Raw genomic sequence first — 23,627 nt, 5'->3', positions numbered from 1 at the left:
CATGCTCTACCAATTCAGCTATATCATGCTGAAATACTACCCCCCCTTAGGATTGTTCAGCATGTCAACAACCATTTCAACAGTAACATCTGCTACCCCCAATATCTATTTTTCCGTCTCCACAATAACCTTCAACCTGGCATTTCTGCTTTCCACAACCGGAGTCGTATTGATAACCTTACCAATAAAAGCTAAGATGTCAACTTTATTCATTATCAAAGTGTCCTTTTGACACCGCACATTTCTGAACAGGCCTCGAAACCATGCCAGGACCATCGGAAGCACCAGCCCCGACAGCAGGTCCACTTACTACAGGTATGTCCACGTAAACTCCATCAATCCACACTGTAGTTCTACCAATCTGTTTTACGGCCATCTTCATACGATACATCATGACTGATCCTATATCTCTGAGCTTCTCTAACCGCTCTCTGTAACTGGTATCCAACAAACGCTGCACTGTGTTCTCCCACACAATTACAGCACGTAACCTTCACATTGCTTCCACATTCACCGTAATCATGTGCCCCTCCGCACTTGGCATATATTTTCAATTCCTTTACACTGAGCAGCTACATGTCCCATTCTTTGGCATTTAAAACACTGCAGTGAATATGTGACAAATTCTCTGACATTGAAACTAAGGAATACTATCTGTACTTTCTCAAACCTCAGCGTCACTGATTGTCACGATCGTTATGAGAAGCGGACCAAGGCGCAGCGTGATAGGCGTACATACTTTTATTAAGTCTACACAACACGAACAAAAACAACAAAATGATACGTGAAGTCCTAGGTAATACAACAAAACCATACGGAACAAGATCCCACAATGACTAGTGAAAACAGGCTGCCTAAGTATGGTTCCCAATCAGAGACAACGAGCTACAGCTGCCTCTGATTGGGAACCACCCCGGCCAACATAGATCTAACCGATCTAGAACGAAAACCATAGCAAACAAAACATAGAAAATCCACACCCTGGCTCAACAATTAAGAGACCCCAGAGCCAGGGCGTGACACTGATAATATTACACTTCTTTGACCCTCTTTCCTACTGATCAACCTTTTGGCCTCAATCACTCTGCCTCCCATCACATTTTCTTAAATATAATCTGTGGACATAGATATATTTGGACCCCAGTGATGACTCCCCTCAATCTAGCATAAGCACCAGGGACATGGCTTTTAATCTTCTTCCCATTAAGCTTTTCCATTTTCAGATTTTTCTCTAGCTGAGCCTGGCTACCACAACATATTTACAATCTACCATTTCCAATGAACCGAGCTAATTTCACTTCACCTACGTCATTCTCTATGGCATTTGTTAGTCGGTTAGGGTGTAAATGAGGGCATGTGGTCTCATCAAACACCATCACCCCTTTCCACTCCGACGCATCATTACTCCTGCTTTCTATTTTGGCCCTCTTTATGCTTTCTATACTAGACGCTCCACTGCTTTCTGTGTCATGATCTCTCTTCTTCCTGTGTCTTTCTGTATCATGATCTCTCTTCTTCCTGTGTCTTTGTGTATCATGATCTCTCTTCTTCCTGTGTCTTTCTGTATCATGATCTCTCTTCTTCCTGTGTCTTTCTGTATCATGATCTCTCTTCTTCCTGTGTCTTTGTGTATCATGATCTCTCTTCTTCCTGTGTCTTTCTATATCATGATCTCTCTTCTTCCTGTGTCTTTCTGTATCATGATCTCTCTTCTTCCTGTGTCTTTCTGTATCATGATGTCTCTTTTTCCTGTGTCTTTCCACTACCGACCTTTCCGGTCTTTGACCCTCATCCTCCTGCTCCATACCATCAGAACTGACACCCATTTTGTTTGCGTTCCAGCACAGCTGTTGTGTCAACAACTTTTCCACCGCCCACTTCTTTTGACACGCCCACTTCCAGAGACACTCCACGAATGCAGTTACCCATGACTCCGATCCATGGGTGGTTACAGGTTGGGTGGAAAATATGGTGGGTGTCTCTTGTGACGGTGAAGGTAACCTGAAGTGGACTTGTGCTATTTATTTTTTATTTTATTTTATTTTTAAAAATATATTTTTTAGGGGGTAGATCAGCTTTAATATTGAAGATAGATTGTAACTTCCATCAATGTAATTGTCTGCATCACTTCCAATCCCTCATATGTTTTTTTTCTTCTCGCAAATATATATGTGTGTATATATATATATATATATATATACATACATACATACATACATACATACATACATACATACATACATACATACATACATAAATACATACATACATACATGCATACATACATACATATATATACATACACACACATACACATACACACACATATACATATCCTTAAAAAATAGATATATATATATATTTCCCTTTATTACTTTCCAACCCCACGACCCCTTCCCTAATTGGAGTAAACTAGTGAACAACAATGCTTAGGCCTCTACTTCCAGCTTATACATAATATATACATTTTATGGACACAGTCAATTTTACAATAATTATATTTTGTTTGTTTTTACTCCTTAACTTATTCTACCCTCAACCTCTCTGATCATTTTCATGATGTCCATCCGGTTTGCTTCTATATGCCATATCTTTCTAACTGTGCTCTTTCACAAAAGCTCTCAACCTATAACCTATATACTTATTATGGACACAGTATGCTTTACATTATTAGTTATCTTGTTGTTATTAGTTGTTGTTAGTTGTTATTAGTCCCATCCTTCAACTCCATTCAACACCACCCATCTATCTCTTAACACCATCCATATTGGATTTCTATGCATATATTTTTCAACTGTACTGTGATGTTTTACAAAAGTTCTGAACCTTTCTATTCTCATTGTTTCTACAGATTGTAAATTGAAAATAAACATTTTTGCTAAAAAGTATTATAGTATTGATCGATTGACTATGACTTTTCAGATCACCCAGTAATGCAATCTGCAGGGTTAGCTCCAGGTAAATTTTACAATCCTTTAGCCATTCCTGGACCTGTGTCCAAAAACAAGCTACAAATGGACAGTACCAAAACAAATGATCTAATGATTCTGTCTCTTCGCAGCAAAATCTGCAGAGCTGGGAAGATTGTATCCCCCATATAAATAACATTCTATTGGTAGCAAGAATTTTATATAATAATTTAAATTGAAAGATTCTAATTTTTGAATCCGGCGTCGTTTTGCATATCAGTTCATAAACACAATGCCATGGCAACGGTACGTCAAAAATCTCTTCCCAACTATTTTGCAATCTATATGGGACGGCTGTCAATCCTTTGGTCCTTAAAGGAAACTGATATACTTGTTTATTTATCACAGTTTTCTTTAACCAATTATGTTCTTTAATACAAGGCTGACAGACAAGTTCCTTACTTTCTCCTCCTTCCACTTTCCTCTTCCATTTTTGCGGTAAGGCTGCAATTATTTGGTTGTAATTTTGGGTCGAGCAGACATTTCCACATGTTTTTGTTAGCTGCATGTGCGACATAACTCCACCAGTCCTACCGATGATATCATTTACGAAGATTATACCTTTTTTCTTTTCTTTTTTTTTTTTCAATGTTTTTTTAAATCAATTAGTATATTTGAGTTTAACCACAATATTTGTTGCATTATTTGTTCTGTCATTTCTGGAGGATTACATTGAAATTGCAACCAACTTTCTATGGCTTGTTTTAGAAATAGTGATATTTGGGAGATGATTTCCTTTTCAAATAACTGAAAGTGAGAGGTTGTAATCTGAATAAAGGGAGCAGGCGCTCGGTGCGACGCAACTTGGGGAAAGACTTGTATCTTGCTTTGCGCTTAGGTACAGGGCACCGTTTGAAGGCAGTGATTCCTGGGTTACCGTTAAGTGTGAAGGTGGAGCAATTTAAGCTGAAGATTCCTGGTGTTTGTGATGCCCGCCGTTTGGCGCGACGCAGAGGTGGCATTCTGTTCCTTTTTTAGCTTTGATTAAGAGTCTTTACCTGACAAAGTAATGTTAGGATATATTATGAGTTATGCTGTTAAAGCTTTTGTGCAGAATACACTGCGGTGTTACAGGTGTCACGAATCCGAGATGTGGGAAGTGTGCTGGAGGACACGGGACAGAGGAATGTGTAGTTTCGGTGGAAAAAGTTGTGTGTGTGTGTCAACTGTGGGGGAGACAATGTTGCTGGGGATCGGAGGTGTCCAGTGCGAGAGATGCAGGTTGAGGTGGCCAGGGTCAGAGTAGTGGAGAAGATGTCGTATGCTGAGGCAGTGAAGAAAGTAGAGGAGGGTGGATCAAGGGTGAGGGATTCTGAGAGGATCCCTTTGAATAGTAGATCTGTGCCAGAACAGAGGGATAGGCCAATGAGTGCATGTTTCCGTGTGGTTGGCTTCTTAGCGTTCATAGCTATGGTTATCAACTGTACCGCAGAGATGGAACTTAAGTCACAGAAAATAGATGTTGTGGTGGCAGCTGCAGAGAAGTACTAGGGGGTACGAGATTTGACTTCAGAAGAGTTACAGAGTGTGTTGAGTGGTGGTGTCCTGTCCTCTCAGGTCATTGGCCTGGGGTAGGATCAGATAGGGTTAAAGTAGTGGAATAAGGTGGTGGGTTTTAATGAATTTAGGGTTAGTTGGTAGGGAAATAAAACATATATTTGCATGTTTATTAAATTGTTTTAGTTTCCCCTGTTCGAATTTTATATCACAAAGTGTAATAAATTTATACTATAGTCCAGTTGGGGGCGGTAATGCAACATATTGGATGCCAACCGCCGTTAAACCTCACTGAAGAAGAAGAGCAGGCTACAGCAAGATAGGGAGGGTGTTGATCCATCTGATTTGTTTAAGAGACGTCTGGATACTGTGTATCAGGATTTTGTGGCCATTTACACAGATGGTTCAAAAGATCCAAGGACATGATGTACTGGGTCAGCATTTGTAGTACAGGAATGTGGGGTGGCAGTCAGGAAACGTATTACAGATCATCTGGCTGAATATACGGCGGCGCTGATGGCCATACTGTTGGCCTTGCAGTAGGTGGAGGAAGTCAAGCCAGACAGAGTAGTTATTTGCTCTGATTAATGTGCAGTGTTAATGAGTCTCCAGTCCTTTAGCTCACGTAGCAGAGAAGACCTGCTTTATGAGGTGCTACAAACCCATGGCAGGATTAAACAGATGGGTATTCAGATATGATTTACTTGGGTCCCAGCCCATGTGGGGATGGAGGGGAACGAGGCAGTAGATGAACAGGCTAAACAAGCACTTAGTAGTGGGGATGTTGATGTTGAAGTTGAAGTTTCAATGAGCAAGGCAGAGGCAAAAATACTGAGTGATGGTGCAGAGATGGAAGGCATTTATTTCAAGTACAGAGGAAAGTCGGGGAGGGGAGGACGGCATAAAGGGACAGAAGAGAGGAGGCTACTTTTACAAGATTAAGGGTGGGGCACAGCCAGTTAAATAAGACCTTAAATGTGATAGGGAAGCATCCAATAGGAAAGTGTGATTAATGCCAGGAAACTGTATTGCTACAGTGTGGGCAGTATCAGCGGGAAAGAGAGAGGCTGAGATCTAGTACGAGGGAGAAGGGGATACAGGAAATTAGTTTAAGGAGTGTATTGAGTAGAACGTCATTAGATATAGTCTCAAATATTTTGTTATATTTTTTAAGAGCAACGGGGATGGCAGGTAGTATTTCGTTTCTCCCTGTCTCTGGCACACACTCCAGTAAAGTAGGTGGCGGTAATGCACTATAACGTTGGATGCCAACCGCCGATAAACCCCACTGAAGAAGAAGAAGAAGCAGAAGCAGAAGCAGAACAGAAGAAGAAGAAGAAGAGCCGTAGGAAATGTTGACAAATAATAGAGTTTGACGTTTCACGTGAACGGTAGACGGAGCGCGAATGTAATTCTTGTTTGCAATCAATGACACCGTAGTCTTTGTACCGTAGCATAATTTGTCTGACTCCCAGCGTCATCTTTTAAATTAACCAAATGATTGAATGGTACAAAAAGTTCAATTCTGTGATGTCGTTGAAGTGAACCTAGCAGTCTAGCGATAGCTGTCGTCCAAGTAGGACTGGCTTTCTAGCTATCTCCCAGAGACATGGCGACGGAAATGACCCACCACAACGTCTAGATTTCGGTGAAATCACAACGGAAAAATCAGCGATGTCTCAATTTATGGATTCCGAAGAGAATACGCCATTGCTCAAAGATGATTCTGGCAGGTGGGTTATAGCACAGGCTAACGTTACGTTATTACTCCATGCTGCTTTACTGTTTATGCTCCCAAAGTTCACATTTGTCCCTTGCCTTAATGATCATCAAGCATGTTGTTCTACCATTGTCGAGCTTATGCAGTTTGTCCTTTCCCCTTCCATCTAGTGTTGACTCCCAAAATGATGAATACAAGAGTAGATGGCGGTCAATTCGTGTAATGTACTTCACAATGTTTCTAAGCAGCGTTGGTAAGCAAATTTGATACCATTTATTTTATCCTAGCCACAAGGCCTACCTTTTTAAACGTGACAGACTGAAATGCTACCAGTATCTGCCCCTGGGAGAGTTGTTAGTCATGGATGTGTAACTCATAGATGTTAACCCCATAGCCAGAAACTATTAATGGGATTGATTAGTCTGTGCATGCTGTGCAACATGTTTAACTATAGATATAGCCTAGGCTTAATTATTTGTGACTTCCTCTAGGTTTCACTATTGTCATCACATCAGTTTGGCCCTATCTGCAAAAGGTGAGGTTGATGTTGTTCCTCCCTGCTTTTGTTTTACAACCTTTTTTGGTTGAATAGAAGAACCAGTGCTGAACTAACGTGTTCATACTCAATACAATTCATTTAACGTAAGTGCAATTTTAGAGCTGAAAAGGAGAAGTGAGAAAGAAAAAATAGCAAAGAAGAACCTCCCTGTTTATTTCTTAGAAATGCCAGAACACCATATAAGCCATGTTTTTGTTGAAGTTGTTGGTGTATATAAATGTGAAGCTCTTGAAATAATCCTCAAAACAGTGACAATATCATAGTGCATGCAACAACAACAAAAATAATACATTAGAATGGCCTCCCGAGTGGCGCAGTGGTCTAAGCAGTGCTAGCTGTGCCACTAGAGATCCTGGTTCGAATCCAGGCTCTGTCGTAGCCGGCCGCGACCGGGAGACCCATGGGGCGGCGCACAATTGGCCCAGCGTCGTCCAGGGTAGGGGAGGGAATGGCCGGCAGGGATGTAGCTCAGTTGGTAGAGCATGGCGTTTGCAATGCCAGGGCTGTGGGTTCGATTCCCACGGGGGGCCAGTATGAAAAATAAAAAATAATGTATGCACTCACTTAACTGTAAGTCGCTCTGGATAAGAGCGTCTGCTAAATGACTAAAATGTAATGTAAATGTAATGTCTAAATAAGAGATAATGTGGCACATGGCTCATGTCCAAACCACAATCTACAGCATGACTGACACAGTGGTTGACCACAAAGACATTCGTCGTGCGGCTTTGATACCGTTATTGCCTGTCAAATCTCAATCTACTCTTATCTGTTGTCTAGATTGATGACAGTGCCAATGCTAGCTTCCTGGGCTGGGTGGTGGCGGCATACAGCTTGGGACAGATGCTGGCGTCCCCCCTCTTTGGGCTCTGGTCCAATCACAGACCCAGGAGAGAACCGCTGGCCTGCTCTATTTTCATCAACGTCGCAGCCAACATCTACTACGTCTACATCTGCCTGCCCACATCTCAGAACAAATACCATATGCTCATGGCTCGAGCTTTAGTAGGTTTCGGAGCAGGTAGGCTATGTCTCTGGTTTAGTCAGATGTAATACAGGATTATGTCTCTGGTTTAGTCAGATTTAATACAGGATTATGTCTCTGGTTTAGTCAGATGTAATACAGGATTATGTCTCTGGTTTAGTCAGATGTGATACAGGATTATGTCTCTGGTTTAGTCAGATGTGATACAGGATTATGTCTCTGGTTTAGTCAGATGTAATACAGGATTATGTCTCTGGTTTAGTCAGATGTGATACAGGATTATGTCTCTGGTTTAGTCAGATGTGATACAGGATTATGTCTCTGGTTTAGTCAGATGTGATACAGGATTATGTCTCTGGTTTAGTCAGATGTGATACAGGATTATGTCTATGGTTTAGTCAGATGTAATACAGGATTATGTCTCTGGTTTAGTCAGATTTAATACAGGATTATGTCTCTGGTTTAGTCAGATTTAATACAGGATTATGTCTCTGGTTTAGTCAGATTTAATACAGGATTATGTCTCTGGTTTAGTCAGATGTAATACAGGATTATGATATGTCTCTGGTTTAGTCAGATGTAATACAGGATTATGATATGTCTCTGGTTTAGTCAGATGTAATACAGGATTATGATATGTCTCTGGTTTAGTCAGATTTAATACAGGATTATGTCTCTGGTTTAGTCAGATGTAATACAGGATTATGATATGTCTCTGGTTTAGTCAGATGTAATACAGGATTATGATATGTCTCTGGTTTAGTCAGATGTAATACAGGATTATGATATGTCTCTGGTTTAGTCAGATGTAATACAGGATTATGATATGTCTCTGGTTTAGTCAGATTTAATACAGGATTATGTCTCTGGTTTAGTCAGATGTGATACAGGATTATGTCTCTGGTTTAGTCAGATGTGATACAGGATTATGTCTCTGGTTTAGTCAGATGTGATACAGGATTATGTCTCTGGTTTAGTCAGATGTGATACAGGATTATGTCTCTGGTGTAGTCAGATGTAATACAGGATTATGTCTCTGGTTTAGTCAGATGTGATACAGGATTATGTCTCTGGTTTAGTCAGATGTAATACAGGATTATGTCTCTGGTTTAGTCAGATGTAATACAGGATTATGATATGTCTCTGGTTTAGTCAGATGTAATACAGGATTATGATATGTCTCTGGTTTAGTCAGATGTAAGACAGGATTATGATATGTCTCTGGTTTAGTCAGATGTAATACAGGATTATGATATGTCTCTGGTTTAGTCAGATGTAATACAGGATTATGATATGTCTCTGGTTTAGTCAGATGTAATACAGGATTATGATATGTCTCTGGTTTAGTCAGATGTAATACAGGATTATGATATGTCTCTGGTTTAGTCAGATGAAATACAGGATTATGATATGTCTCTGGTTTAGTCAGATGTAATACAGGATTATGATATGTCTCTGGTTTAGTCAGATGTAATACAGGATTATGATATGTCTCTGGTTTAGTCAGATGTAATACAGGATTACCAGTTGAAGAAAAGGGGCTCTTTCACTGCACACTTGAGCATGCAGATTTCCTTTTGTTTAGTTGATTAGCTAAATCAGGGGTAGGCAACCCTGATCCTGTTTTTGATTTAACCGACCTGGTAGACCAAGGTGTGTTGAATTTTGGCAATCACTGAACTGATCAATTAGCTCAGTTGGTCAGGTGTGGTGCCTGTGTTGGAACAGAATCATGGGTTTCTTCAGGAATAGGGTTGCCTACCGCCGTGCTAAATTGACAACCAGCTCATTTCGTTCATTGCCCTTTTTCTCCCACCTGTATTGTTGAACAAAAGTCATTTGGATGAGCCTGTCTAACATTTGGTTGTTGGTCCTGTCTTTGCTCTGCTAGGGAACGTAGCTGTTGTGAGGTCCTATGTTGCCGGAGCCACCTCGCTGAAGGAGAGGAACAGTGCTATGGCTAATATCAGTGCCTGTCAAGCTCTGGGGTTCATTCTGGGTCCAGGTATGGTTGTTCTCCCGTTCTCATTACTCGGTCTCATAGCGAGCAATTATTCTGGGTCCAGGTATGGTTGTTCTCCCGTTCTCAATACTCGGTCTCATAGCGAGCGTTCATTCTGGGTCCAGGTATGGTTGTTCTCCCGTTCTCATTACTCGGTCTCATAGTGAGCGTTGGAGTACTGTATGCTGACCTAGTACGCTGAGTAAGTGTATTGTCAGCATTGGGTATTAACTACAGAAGTATGTTTTATCCCAATGAGCCTAATTCGCTATAAGGCTACGTCAGTTGAGAGAGGGGTGAAGACTAGTCAACAGATAGGGATTCAGCAGTTGATTAGCGAGTGTGACGATCTGCGGTAAAACGGAACTATGACGCAAGTGAGAAAACGACAATCAGAACAACAAAACCGGAACCAGTTCGTTCAGTTTTGATGTTGTACCTCGCGAATCTCTGATAATCTGTACTAGCAGCGGTGTTTACCAGGGCTGGGAATTGCCAGGGACCTCACGATACGATATTAGCACCATACTTAGTTGCCAATGCGATATGTATTGCGACTCTCACGATTTCTATATGTATTGTGATTCGATATTGTGATTTTTATTGAGATTCGATGTTCCGAACATATTGCTCACCGTATGTCTGCTGCAGAGGGACGAGAGAGCCAATGAGAACGCGTTTTGATCAGTCATGGAAATAAGTGCTGGAAACAAATTGGCTCTTTGTTTAAAAAGAAGATGGAGAACAAACTATGAAGGAAAAATACTGGAGTTTGGTGTTTGGGTGCACGTACAGCCAACTAGCACAAAAATAATATTGCGATATTGTCGATATGATATGTCATCAAAAATAACATCCTGATATGTAACTGTATTGATTTTTTCCCCATCACTGGTCCCCCCCAAAACAGATCATTGTTTACAACATGCCGTGGTAGTGGACAAAGCTCATTTAGACAGCAGCTAAGGTGTAATATATTTATATTTGGGGGTTTTTCAGCTCTGCAGGCCGGTTTGTCATTTATTGGTGAACAGGGTGTTAGCGTGAAGGTCATTGACCTACAGCTGAATATGTACACCGCCCCAGCTCTACTGGCTGCCCTGTTTGGCCTCATCAATGTCCTGCTCGTCATATTAGTACTAAGGTGAGCGGTTACATTTTCAACTTTTTTACTGACACCTTGGATTTCTCCCAAGATGTAAATGTACCACCTGTTCAAATACACGTTATATCTGACGATGTTGACGTGGATTGTACCACAGGTTTGTTTATTACCGTGCTGGGAGCAGGCATGATTCAACTCTCCCGTTTCTTTTCAACAGGGAACACCAAGTTGATGACTATGGGAGACATATCAGAGCCATCAATTACGTGTCTGAAGGTACATACTTTTCCAAAAGACTGGTTGAATAAATTTGGAGCCTTTGTCTGTCGTGTAGTTGATATTGCCTTGTATTTTAACCAGTATCAGCTTTCATGAAGTCCTATAGGACATTTTACATTTTTTGTCATTTTAGCAGACGCTCTTATCCAGAGCGACTTACAGTTAGTGAGTGCATACATTTTTCATAGGCCCGGAATCGAACCCACAACCCTGGCGTGTTTGTGGATAGAGTAAGCGTCTTTGTTTCTGTAGCTGAAACAAGATAAAGTAGTACGGTTGCTTGGCTTGTAAGTTGTTGAGTACCATGTCTTCTCTCCTCTCTTACAGAAAGAATGGATGTCAGTCAGGAAACAGAAGGGGACATTGATCAAATTGCTGTTTTGACCTCCAATATTCTATTTTTCATCATCATGTTCATATTTGCAGTCTTTGAGACGTATGTACTGTTTTTATAGTCTTGCCAATAATAATGTAGTATCATCTGTAATGCTTAAGAATAATATCAGTATTTTGTTGAATACTTGGAAGCTCATTTAGAATGACACCACTGTTGGAAGACACAAGTAAAACCAGTGCAAGTTTTATTTGCTAGTTTCATCCCATTTGTTTCAATAATTATTAATAATAATAATTAATTAATCTGTAGAGGGTTTCTACACCTACGCTTTAATGTTTTTTTTTTTTTTTCAGCATAGCCACACCCCTATCTATGGATATGTTTTCCTGGACTAGGAAGGATGCGGTGCTGTACAACGGTATCATACTGTCCTGCGTCGGCGTTGAGTCCATCCTAGTGTTTCTAGTTGTGAAGGTTCTCTCTCAAAGGTAAGCCGTTCAAAACCACTTCACTGCTCATTTCATAATAATGAAAACAATATCATATTTATTTTTTTAAAGCTGTGTTCAAACATGACTCAGGTCCATAGTGCAGAACACAGCTGCGGACTGTGAGGGGGGGACACAATGTTAATTGTGAATGCCACTGTCAGGATATAGTATAGGCAGTTGAATTGACTGTGCGTTGAGTATGAAAGGGACTGTTGTCTTCCAGGATTGGTGATCGTCCTGTGCTCCTTGGAGGCTTGGCCATCGTATTCTGTGGCTTCTTTGTCCTGCTCCCATGGGGGAACCATTACCCTGCAATCCAGTGGGCAGGTATGGAATCTATAGCTTTTTGACCTGTCCCCTGACCTAAGGTTGTTTTAACGTCAGTGATGTGACATTTGAGCTATCTTCACAATTCTTATTGTTTTCTTTTTTTGGGGGGTGGGACGGGGTGGGTTAAAATTAAACTGTAAATACAGTATGTTAGCAGCATAGGCTGAGCTATAAGACTGCAGGAGGGAAGATACTGGAGGGAAGAAACTGAGACAGTTTTGCATTAAACTTAGAGGGCCTTCAGAAAGTATTCATACCCCTTTACTTTTTCTTCTATTCATACCCCCACATTTTGTTACAGCCTGAATTCAAAGTGGATTAAATTGATTATTTTTTTGTCTCACGTCTACACACAGTAACCCATAATGACAAAGTGAAAACATGTTTTTAGAAATGTTTTGCTAATTTATTGACAATGAAATACAGATCTATCTAATTTACATAAATATTCAACCCCTGAGTCAATACATGTTAGAATCGCCTTTGGCAGCGATTACAGCTGTGAGTCTTTCTAAGTAAGTCTCTAAGAGCTTGTCAAGTTGGTGTTTGCTAGACAGCAATTTTCAAGTGTTGCCTTAGATTTTCAAGCCGATTTTAAATCAAAACTGTAACTAGCCCACTCAGGAACATTCAATGCCTCTTGGTAAGCAACTCCAGTGTAGATTTGGCCTGGTTTTAGGTTATTGTCCTGCTGAAAGGTGAATTTGTCTCCCAGTGTCTGGTGGAAAGCAGACTGAACCAGGTTTTCCCTCTAGGATTTTACCTGTGCTTAGCTCTAATCCGTTTTTTGTATTCATAGAAAACTCCCTAGTCCTTGCCGATGACAAGCATACCCATAACATGATGCTGCCACCACCATGCTTGAAAATATGAAGAGTGGTACTCAGTGATGTGTTGTGTTGGATTTGCCCCAAACATAAAGCTTTGTATTCAGGACATAAAGTTAATTTCTTTGCCACATCTTTTCTTGCAGTATTACTTTAGTGCCTTTATTGCAAACAGGATGCATGTTTTGGAATATTTGTATTCTGTACAGGCTTTCTTCTTTTCACGCTTGTCATTTAGGTTAGTGTTGTGGAGTAACTACAATGTTGTTGATCCATCCTCAGGTTTTCTCCTATGACCTAATGACCTTTAAACTCTGTAACTGTTTTAAAGTCACCTTTGGCCTCATGGTGAAATCCCTGAGTGGTTTCCTTCCTCTCCGGCAACTGAGTTAGGAAGGACGCCTGTATCTTTGTAGTGACTGGGTGTATTGATATTCCATCCAAAGTGTAATTAATAACTTCATCATTCTCAAAGTGATATTCAATGTCTGCTTTTTACATTTTTACCCATCTACCAATAGGTGCCCTTCTTTGTGAGGCATTGGAAAACCTCCCTGGTCTTTGTGTTTGAATCTGTGTTTGAAATTCACTGCTCGACTGAGGGACCTTACAGATAATTGTATTTTTGGAGTACAAAGATGAGGTAGTTATTCAAAAATCATGTTAAACACGATTATTTCACACACAGTGAGTCCATGCAACTTATTATGTGACTTATTAAGCAGATTTTTACTCCTGAACTTTAGGCTTGCAATAACAAAGGGGTTGAGTACTTATTGACTCAAGACATTTCAGCTTATCATATTTAATTAATTTGTAAACATTTATAAAAACATCATTCCACTTTGACATTATGGGGTATTGTGTATAGGCCAGAGACACAAAATCAAAATGTAATCCATTTTTAAAATTCAGGCTGTAACACAACAGAATGTGGAAAAAGTAAATGGGTGTGAATACTTTCTGAAGGCACTGTATCTCTCGAAAATAGACCTCAAGAATAACACAGTCATCCACGAGACCTTTGCCCCAACCCCGGTCTCCAACAGCTCCTCTGAGCCGACAGGCTGCCCCGCTGAGCAGACATGGTGCCAGTTCACCCCCGCCATTCACCTGGCACAGTTCATTACCGCCGACGTCCTCATTGGAGTGGGCTACCCGGCCTGCAACGTCATGTCCTACACACTCTACTCCAAAATCCTAGGGTCCAAGCCTCAGGTATGTGCACTGCGTTCACAGAACACAGCTTCACCAACTGACGCATCTAATTCTAACACTATCATACTGAACCTATTAAGGGGCATGGTGAGATCCAAGCGTTTAGCATTTTTAGCATTCCAACTCGTTCATGCACTCTGGCGGTGTGTGTTGCGAATGACGCTAGGTCCGTTGTCATGAATGGGGGGCTCTCATAGGCCCATATTTTCATTGGAATGAGAGAGGAATGTTGTATTATCTTATTGCTTGCTCCTCCATTATAACTCTCTGGACTCCCTAACTGCTTTGTGTCTTAAGAGTCTATGCCAGGTTTTCATAAAGGAATGAGAGGCTGGCACAGAATATTGCTCCTCCCCAGTGCTTTATTCCTGCAACATAATTAGGCAATGTTTAGACCTGGATTCAAATATATGCTTATTGAAGTATTCGTTTTTTTAAATAGTAATTTTCTGTGTATTAGAGCATTTTCAAATAATGTGCCCGAATCAACTACTTCTATTTGAAAGTACTTCGTATTTTAAAACAATGTCCTATAAATAATATATATATATATATATATATATATATATATATATATATATATATATATATATATATATATATATATACATACCATACACTACCGTTCAAAAGTTTGGGGTCACTTAGAAATGTCCTTGTTTTCCATGAAAACATACATAAAATGTGTTTGAATAGGAAATATAGCAAAATGAGTAGGAAATGTAGTCATTGACAAGGTTAGAAAAAATTATTTTAAATTGAAATAAAATTGTGTCCTTCAAACTTTGCTTTCGTCAAAGAGTCCTCCATTTGCAGCAATTACAGCCTTGCAGACCTTTGGCATTCTAGTTGTCGATTTGTTGAGGTAATCTGAAGAGATTTCACCCCATGCTTCCTGAAGCACCTCTCACAAGTTGGATTGGCTTGATGGTGCCCATCTTACCACCACCAAAGCACCCCCAGACCATCACATTGCCTCCACCATGCTTGACAAATGGCATCAAGCACTCCTCCAGCATCTTTTCATTTGGTCTGCGTCTCACAAATGTTCTTCTTTGTGATCCGAACACCTCAAACTTCGATTCGTCTGTCCATAACACTTTTTTCCAATCTTCCTCTGTCCAGTGTCTAATGTTCTTTTGCCCATCTTAATCTTATTTTTATTGGCCAGTCTGAGATATGGCTTTTTCTTTGCAACTCTGCCTACAAGGTCAGCATCCCGGAGTCGCCTCTTCACTGTTGATGTTGAGACTGGTGATTTGCGGGTACTATTTAATGAAGCTGCCAGTTGAGGACCTGTGAGGTGTCTGTTTCTCAAACTAGACACTCTAATGTATTTGTCCTCTTGCTCAGTTGTGCACCAGGGCCTCCCACTCCTCTTTCTCTTCTGGTTAGAGCCAGTTTGTGCTGTTCTGTGAAGGGAGTAGTACACAGCGTTTTACAAGATCTTCAGTTTCTTGGCAATTTCTCGCATGGAATAGCCTTTATATCTCAGAACAAGAATAGACTGACGAGTTTCAGAAGAAAGTTCTTTGTTTCTGGCCATTTTGAGCCTGTAATCAAACCCACAATTGCTGATGCTCCAGATACTCAACTAGTCTCAAGAAGGCCAGTTTTATTGCTTCTTTAATCAGCACAACAGTTTTCAGCTGTGCTAACATAATTGCAAAATGGTTTTCTAATGATCAATTAGCCTTTTAAAATGATAAACTTGGATTAGCAAACACAACGTGCCATTGGAACACAGGACTGATGGTTGCTGATAATGGGCCTCTGTACACCTATGTAGATATTCCATTACAAATCAGCCGTTTCCAGCTACAATAGCCATTTACAACATTAACAATGTCTACACTGTATTTCTGATCAATTTTATGTTATTCTAATGGACAAAAAATGTGCTTTTCTTTTGAAAACAAGGACATTTCTAAGTGACCCCTAGGGGTATTTTAAATGTATTTGGAAACAAGTATGCAAAAACAAGAAACAAGTATCCACAAAGCGTCTCAGAGTAGAAAGTTGGTGGTAAGTGCTGAGAAATATAAATATTTTACTCCTACTCTGATGGGTAAAAATACAAGCTAGGCATTAAACCTCTTTTAGTGATATGAGTCCTACCTAGTGGACAGATATTTAGGAGACCTCATGAGCTGACCTGACCAGTTCAGAGTTACCAGCAGGTGTCTTGATAATAGAAAAAGTAGTTAGTGGTTCATAGACATGCAATTGCTTTGGAGATGTTAAAATAATATTTTGATATTTCTGTATGATCAAACTATAAATAATCTAGACCTACATGTAATCTAGACCTACTTTTTGACAATGATTTCTCACGAGGCCTATTTATACACATGATATGCATACAGTGAGGGAAACAAGTATTTGATCCCCTGCTGATTTTGTACGTTTGCCCACTGACAAAGACATGATCAGTCTATAATTTTAATGGTAGGTTTATTTGAACAGTGAGAGACAGAATAACAACAACAAAAATCCAGAAAAACGCATGTCAAAAATGTTATAAATTGATTTGCATTTTAATGAGGGAAATAAGTATTTGACCCCCTCTCAATCAGAAAGATTTCTGGCTCCCAGGTGTCTTTTATACAGGTAACGAGCTGAGATTAGGAGCACACTCTTAAAGGGAGTGCTCCTAATCTCAGCTTGTTACCTGTATAAAAGTCACCTGTCCACAGAAGCAATCAATCAATCAGATTCCAAACTCTCCACCATGACCAAGACCAAAGAGCTCTCCAAGGATGTCAGGGACAAGATTTTAGACCTACACAAGGCTGGAATGGGCTACAAGACCATCGCCAAGCAGCTTGGTGAGAAGGTGACAACCGTTGGTGCGATTATTCGCAAATGGAAGAAACACAAAAGAACTGTCAATCTCCCTCGGCCTGGGGCTCCATGCAAGATCTCACCTCGTGGAGTTGCAATGATTATGAGAACGGTGAGGAATCAGCCCAGAACTACACAGGAGGATCTTGTCAATGATCTCAAGGCAGCTGGGATCATAGTCACCAAGAAAGCAATTGGTAACACACTACGCCACGAAGGACTGAAATCCTGCAGCGCCCGCAAGGTCCCCCTGCTCAAGCCAGCACATATACAGGCCCGTCTGAAGTTTGCCAATGAACAACTGAATGATTCAGAGGAGAACTGGGTGAAAGTGTTGTGGTCAGATGAGACCAAAATGGAGCTCTTTGGCATCAACTCAACTCGCCGTGTTTGGAGGAGGAGGAATGCTGCCTATGACCCCAAGAACACCATCCCCACCGCCAAACATGGAGGTGGAAACATTATGCTTTGGGGGTGTTTTTCTGCTAAGGGGACAGGACAACTTCACCGCATCAAAGGGACGATGGACGGGGCCATGTACCGTCAAATCTTGGGTGAGAACCTCCTTCCCTCAGCCAGGGCATTGAAAATGGGTCGTGGATGGGTATTCCAGCATGACAATGACCCAAAACACACGGCCAAGGCAACAAAGAAGTGGCTCAAGCACATGAAGTTCCTGGAGTGGCCTAGCCAGTCTCCAGACCTTAATCCCATAGAAAATCTGTGGAGGGAGCTGAAGGTTCGAGTTGCCAAACGTCAGCCTCGAAACCTTAATGACTTGGAGAAGATCTGCAAAGAGGAGTGGGACAAAATCCCTCCTGAGATGTGTGCAAACCTGGTGGCCAACTACAAGAAACGTCTGACCTCTGTGATTGCCAACAAGGATTTTGCCACCAAGTACTAAGTCATGTTTTGCAGAGGGGTCAAATACTTATTTCCCTCATTAAAATGCAAATCAATTTATAACATTTTTGACATGCGTTTTTCTGAATTTTTGTTTTGTTATTCTGTCTCTCACTGTTCAAATAAACCTACCATTAAAATTATAGACTGATCATTTCTCTGTCAGTGGGCAAACGTACAAAATCAGCAGGGGATCAAATACTTTTTTTCCCTCACTGTAAATGCTTATAACCACTAGGCTAATAAATAAACAAGTTTTTATTTTTTATGATTTTAATAACCTACATCAGCATGAGAGCTACTTATAAAAAATGTAACATGTTGCTCCTCTGTTTTTTTCTAGCTTTCTAATAGGCACTTTCTTCTCCTCTCACCTGAAACTCTTCCCCGAGAAAGTAGTGCACTGTGTTTCTTGTCAATAAAGCTGGCAAAAATAATGGTTCATAAACAACTCCAAGGGGGCATTAAGAGTTGTTTTTATATTTGATCAAATTATGTTCTGTTTTATTTTAATAGTAAAATAACTAAATTTGATGTTCTGAGTCCATCTCAATGCTTAAATCACATCAGAAGACAATTTTGTAGTGTCATTCTAATTCCCCATTAATTGCCCATCTGGCTCTTTTTTTAATGGCGCCTCTAACAATTAAAATTGAGAGGGTTTTGGGGAAAGTATTTCTGTCAACCCACAAGACATCAACTGGCTACACACAGAGTGATAAACGAACGCACCACACAGGCAGGGGCAATATTGCTGGAAATGTATTGGCAGATATTGTGTTAGGTTTGGCTTTTTTAAGCCAATAGTGGCTAACCAGGGGTGGGATAATGTCAGTGTTGCGTTGATTAGATAGTAGCTGGGAGGTTGTGGTGTCTGATACTTGTCAGATTTGTTGATGACAGTTTGCGGTGGAACGAGTGAAACTTGCATGTACATTGTTTGGCGAGCTACTCAGAGGTAGTTTAATCGACCTGTCGGAAACACCTGACCTAGATCATGTTAATTCAAGTTATCCCTTCGGAGCGCAACATCACGTTGTTATAAAAATATGCATAAGTTGGGAAATTGAAGGCAGCTAGGGCCTACGTTTTTAAAGGTAGTCTCAGCGATATGACGTAGATACAGAAAGTAAACGGCATCGTGTGTCAATTTCCGCAACAACTAAAGAGCGTTGAAGCGAGAGGCTCTACTTCACTGCTGTTTTGTCCTGTGGCTACCGTGCTGTGCACAGCGTGACGCAAACCGTGCACATACGCAGAATACTGTGTGTGACTGTGGGAGAGCGAAGTGTTGCTTCTCGCTCATGTCAATATCGCCGGCGCTGCTCGTGGCAATGTCATCTAGCAGAGTCTAGATATAACTCTGATTTGTGTTAGATGAAAAGGATAGAAAAGCTGGACTCTAGCAGGAGGGTTTGACTGGTTCAGAGTTCAAAGCGCCACCATGGCGCATGGTAAGAATGCAGATAGTGGGGTTTACTGCACACCGATCCAGGAGCACATGGGGGGAAAGGCTACAGGATAATGTTAATGTTGTGTGCTTTTGTCAGTCACGTACAACACGGAAAGGAAAACGCAAGTTGGCCACCCCATGCATTCACCAACAGGAATAAGGAAGACTGGAGGGAGAAACTGCTGCTTAAATAGTCAAGGTTGTAATGAGCAGAGGGGTGTGGCCAGAGGAAACCCTGATTTCTGCCATGAGCCTTTGCAACAGCAACATATCGGTAAATGACTTGATGCCTACGGTGTACTTTTTAGAGTTGTTCGACAGGAGTGATGAGTGTGTTGATATAACAGTAATATTGTCAACATATTTTTAACAAACATCAGAATTGGTAAAAAAAAAAAGGTTATGCATGCCAACATATTAGGCAATAATTAGGAGTAGGCAAAGTGATCAGGTCAGACAAATGATATCAAACGTTTTACCATTGCAACATTTGATGTACAGTCACATTCACCTTGGTTGGTCTGAATCGTGCTGTAGAGATCACAGCTGGCAATGCCTCATCGTGATTGGTTATTCCCCATCATTTGCAACAATGTCAATGAGCGTCATCACCATCCTTCCTTTGCGGTACCTCCAACTGTCGTGATTACCAGCTGAGATAAACTTTCATGAGTTGATTTTACTCCTGGCTCAGAGTTTGTCTGGGCAGTGTCTTAACATCATCCTAAAAGCTACTCTGGTAGCTGGGAGTTTTTTTTTGGTCTTAAAACGGGTTTTAACAGGATTCCTTGGACTTTCTTATGAGAGGCTTTGTGGATATGGGCTCTGGCTTCAAATGCATGGGAGTGTTTAAATATGTGTATTTGAAAATACACTTGTATTTAAGTATTTCCAAATAAATGTCCAAATATTGAACTACTTTTACTTTAAAAGAAAATATATCCTAATACTGACTGTATGTAAATGTATAGAATATTTGAACCCAGCTCTGGTTTAGACTCCTCAGAAGTCTTCGTCAGGTCCTCACAGGCCTCTCATTCCTTCATATTATTTATTGTTCTCAAGTGTAGGTGTCATATCATCCTCTTTTTCTGCTGTGCCAGGTGTTACGTTTACAAAATATTATCAACTGACTGGACTGGTACAGTGTATATAAAAGACTAGACTGGTACAGCATGTTAGAGACTAGACTGGTACAGTGTATATAAAAGACTAGACTGGTACAGTGTATATAAAAGACTAGACTGGTACAGCATGTAAAAGACTAGACTGGTACAGTGTATATAAAAGACTAGACTGGTACAGCATGTAAAAGACTGGTACAGCATGTAAAAGACTAGACTGGTACAGCATGTAAAAGACTAGACTGGTACAGCATGTAAAAGACTAGACTGGTACAGCATGTAAAAGACTAGACTGGTACAGCATGTAAAAGACTAGACTGGTACAGCATGTAAAAGACTAGACTGGTACAGCATGTAAAAGACTAGACTGGTACAGCATGTAAAAGACTAGACTGGTACAGCATGTTAGAGACTAGACTGGTACAGCATGTAAAAGACTAGACTGGTACAGCATGTAAAAGACTAGACTGGTACAGCATGTAAAAGACTAGACTGGTACAGCATGTTAGAGACTAGACTGGTACAGCATGTAAAAGACTAGACTGGTACAGCATGTTAGAGACTAGACTGGTACAGTGTATATAAAAGACTAGACTGGTACAGCATGAAAAAGACTAGACTGGTAGAGCATGTAAAAGACTGGTACAGCATGTAAAAGACTAGACTGGTAAGTCTTCTTGACATGTGTGTCTTTCTTCCTGTCCCCCAGGGTGTGTACATGGGGTGGTTGACAGCCTCTGGTAGCGGGGCCCGGACCCTGGGGCCCGTGTTCGTCTCCCAGGTGTACACCATCCTGGGGCCACGTTGGGCCTTCAGCCTCATCTGTTGCATGGTGCTGGGGGCCATACTACTCCTGGGGGCCCTCTACCACAAACTCGTCTCCTTCGCTGTGCGTCACGGCAGGATCCTGGAGTAGCGAATATAGAACCCCCCCCACACCCTTTTTTTAGGTTGGGGAGTTGGGGGGGGGGGGCTTTTTGTCGACATTTATCCTAAAATGAGGAGCTTTCACTAATGAAGTTGCTGCTGGTGACAGTTTCATAATGCCTTATAGTTTGTCTCTCAGGTTTGATATTGAAGATGTTTGGTCAAGAACAAACGGTATGGTCATTTATCTTCAGCTGAGTTCGAGACGAGAGTCGCTTCTCTAGTTGAAAAGGAGCTACTACCACTGCTAAAAATACTGCTGTAAGTGCTACTTCACTGAGTTTGTATGGAAAAGCCATTTCTAATGTGCTCTCCCTCGTCTTGAAAGTGTACTTGGCTTGTTTGGGGGGGGGACCACTGATTTTAAACATCGGTTAATTTGTAACATTTATGTTGTAACTGAATTGAATAATGGTAACTTTTAGTATTGAAAAAATATGTACATGCATGTAGTTGAAGGGGCTGATTCCAACAGAGTCACTGTTATTGAAATAATGGAAAACCTGTTTTTATGTGATATTGTGGGTATATATTAAAGTATGTTATATGAAGAGGTGCAACTCTTGCTTGTGAATCTTTAATGCATCGACATCGTCGATGTTTTTGATCTATTAAAGTACCCATACATTTTGTGAATGTTGAATAAAAAAACATAGCAAATAATAGGTTTTTAAATTCACTAACAAGAGTCCTGCCTCTTTATCCCAGACGGGAAGGAACATTTCTGCCATATCTTGACTGGTTGTTCCTTGAAGCAGTCTTTCATCCTGATAATTATTTGCTATCATGAGATTGTAGTTTTTACTATACAATGATAGTGCCTACAGTAAGAATCCATGTTTTATGTGATAAGAATAAATGCATGTCACATATCAAAATGGACCTGTTGTATTGATTGAAAAATTAAAAAGTCTATTATATATTATACCGAGTGGCTGTGTGACCTTACTCTGGATGCCTCTTCCCGGTGGCCAAACAACATGGGGGGGCTTTCTTTATAAACTAGGGGACCAGTGAGGATTTCCTATGCTGGATGACTTGTTACTACAGCTGTTGATAAGATTTGTTTTTCTTACAAGTCATTACATTAAGATGTAAAAGGGGGGGGGACCGTAGTTATATTCAATAAAATTCACGAGTTGATTTAAAACCCTATGTTTAAGCCTTTATCATGGTTGGCGTCTTGATGGATTTGTGTGAAAATCCTGTGACAGAAGACTACTTTTCTGTCCTTTTCAAGTGCTGCTTTACTCTGGTAAACGGGGCGGCAGGTAGGTCTGCACCTGTTGTATTCGGCGCATGTGGTGTTTTTGTTGTGGATTTGATTTGATTTGACTTATCATTAACACCACCATACAGGGCTTCCAATAACAGTCAGGTGTTGGTCTGATGCTGCTGTATAAGAAATAACACTGCACGTGTCAGGGTCATATTCATTAGGTGCCAAACGTAAGAAAACAGACTGAAACAGGACTCAACAAATACACATTTTTTGTTTTCTGTTGCATAACTTTTTGAACCGTTTTCCGTTGCATGCTTGTTATAGCGTAAGGCTGAAGTGCTAGTCAGAACCGACCTGTAAACCCACTGACTTATGGGGCGGCAGGTAGCTTAGTGGTTAAGAGCGTTGTGCTGGTAACCGAAAGGTCGCTGGTTCTAATCATCGAGCCGACTAGGTGAAAAATCTGTCTGTGCCCTTGAGCAAGGCACTTAACCCTAATTGCTCCTGTGAGTGGCTCCGGATAAGAGCGTCTGCTAAACGACTGAAATGTAAATATGATGGTAGCTGCTTTCCCCACCCTCTTCTCAGACAGGAGTCTTCATCAGCCTAGATTATTGGATGTCTTCATCAGCCTAGATTATTGGATGTCTTCATCAACCTAGATTATTTTCACAGTTCTGTCTATTTATTAAAATACACATTGTATATTGACAGACAACATATCATTTCTGTAATTAATTATTTTGTTCTGTATCATTTAACCTATTTAACCGGTCAAACTGCAGCATCACAACACGACGCAGCTCAATGTTCAAACAAAGTAATTTTGGATACT

General features: G+C 40.7%; 1 protein-coding gene across 2 annotated transcripts; it reads left to right on the top strand.

Annotated features, from left to right (window-relative positions):
- The first annotated feature begins 5,785 nt into the window (after nucleotides 1-5,785).
- Nucleotides 5,786-22,495, top strand: mfsd8 (major facilitator superfamily domain containing 8). Of its 2 annotated transcripts, none has more exons than XM_045213795.1 (12): nucleotides 5,786-6,199; nucleotides 6,357-6,439; nucleotides 6,678-6,721; nucleotides 7,526-7,766; nucleotides 9,622-9,735; nucleotides 10,732-10,876; nucleotides 11,055-11,113; nucleotides 11,444-11,552; nucleotides 11,807-11,941; nucleotides 12,168-12,271; nucleotides 14,093-14,319; nucleotides 21,353-22,495. In XM_045213795.1, the coding sequence occupies exons 1-12, from the start codon at nucleotides 6,141-6,143 to the stop codon at nucleotides 21,557-21,559; spliced, it is 1,527 nt and encodes a 508-aa protein (XP_045069730.1). In that variant the 5' UTR covers nucleotides 5,786-6,140; the 3' UTR covers nucleotides 21,560-22,495. The 2 variants fall into 2 exon arrangements, with proteins under 2 accessions (XP_045069730.1, XP_045069731.1); XM_045213796.1 differs by having other exon boundaries at nucleotides 14,151-14,319; nucleotides 21,353-21,437.
- The last annotated feature ends 1,132 nt before the right edge of the window (nucleotides 22,496-23,627 follow it).

This window comes from Coregonus clupeaformis, unplaced genomic scaffold (genome assembly GCF_020615455.1).
Source record: "Coregonus clupeaformis isolate EN_2021a unplaced genomic scaffold, ASM2061545v1 scaf0154, whole genome shotgun sequence".
Taxonomy (NCBI): domain Eukaryota; kingdom Metazoa; phylum Chordata; class Actinopteri; order Salmoniformes; family Salmonidae; genus Coregonus; species Coregonus clupeaformis.
This window is presented reverse-complemented; position numbering and strand designations above follow the sequence as displayed.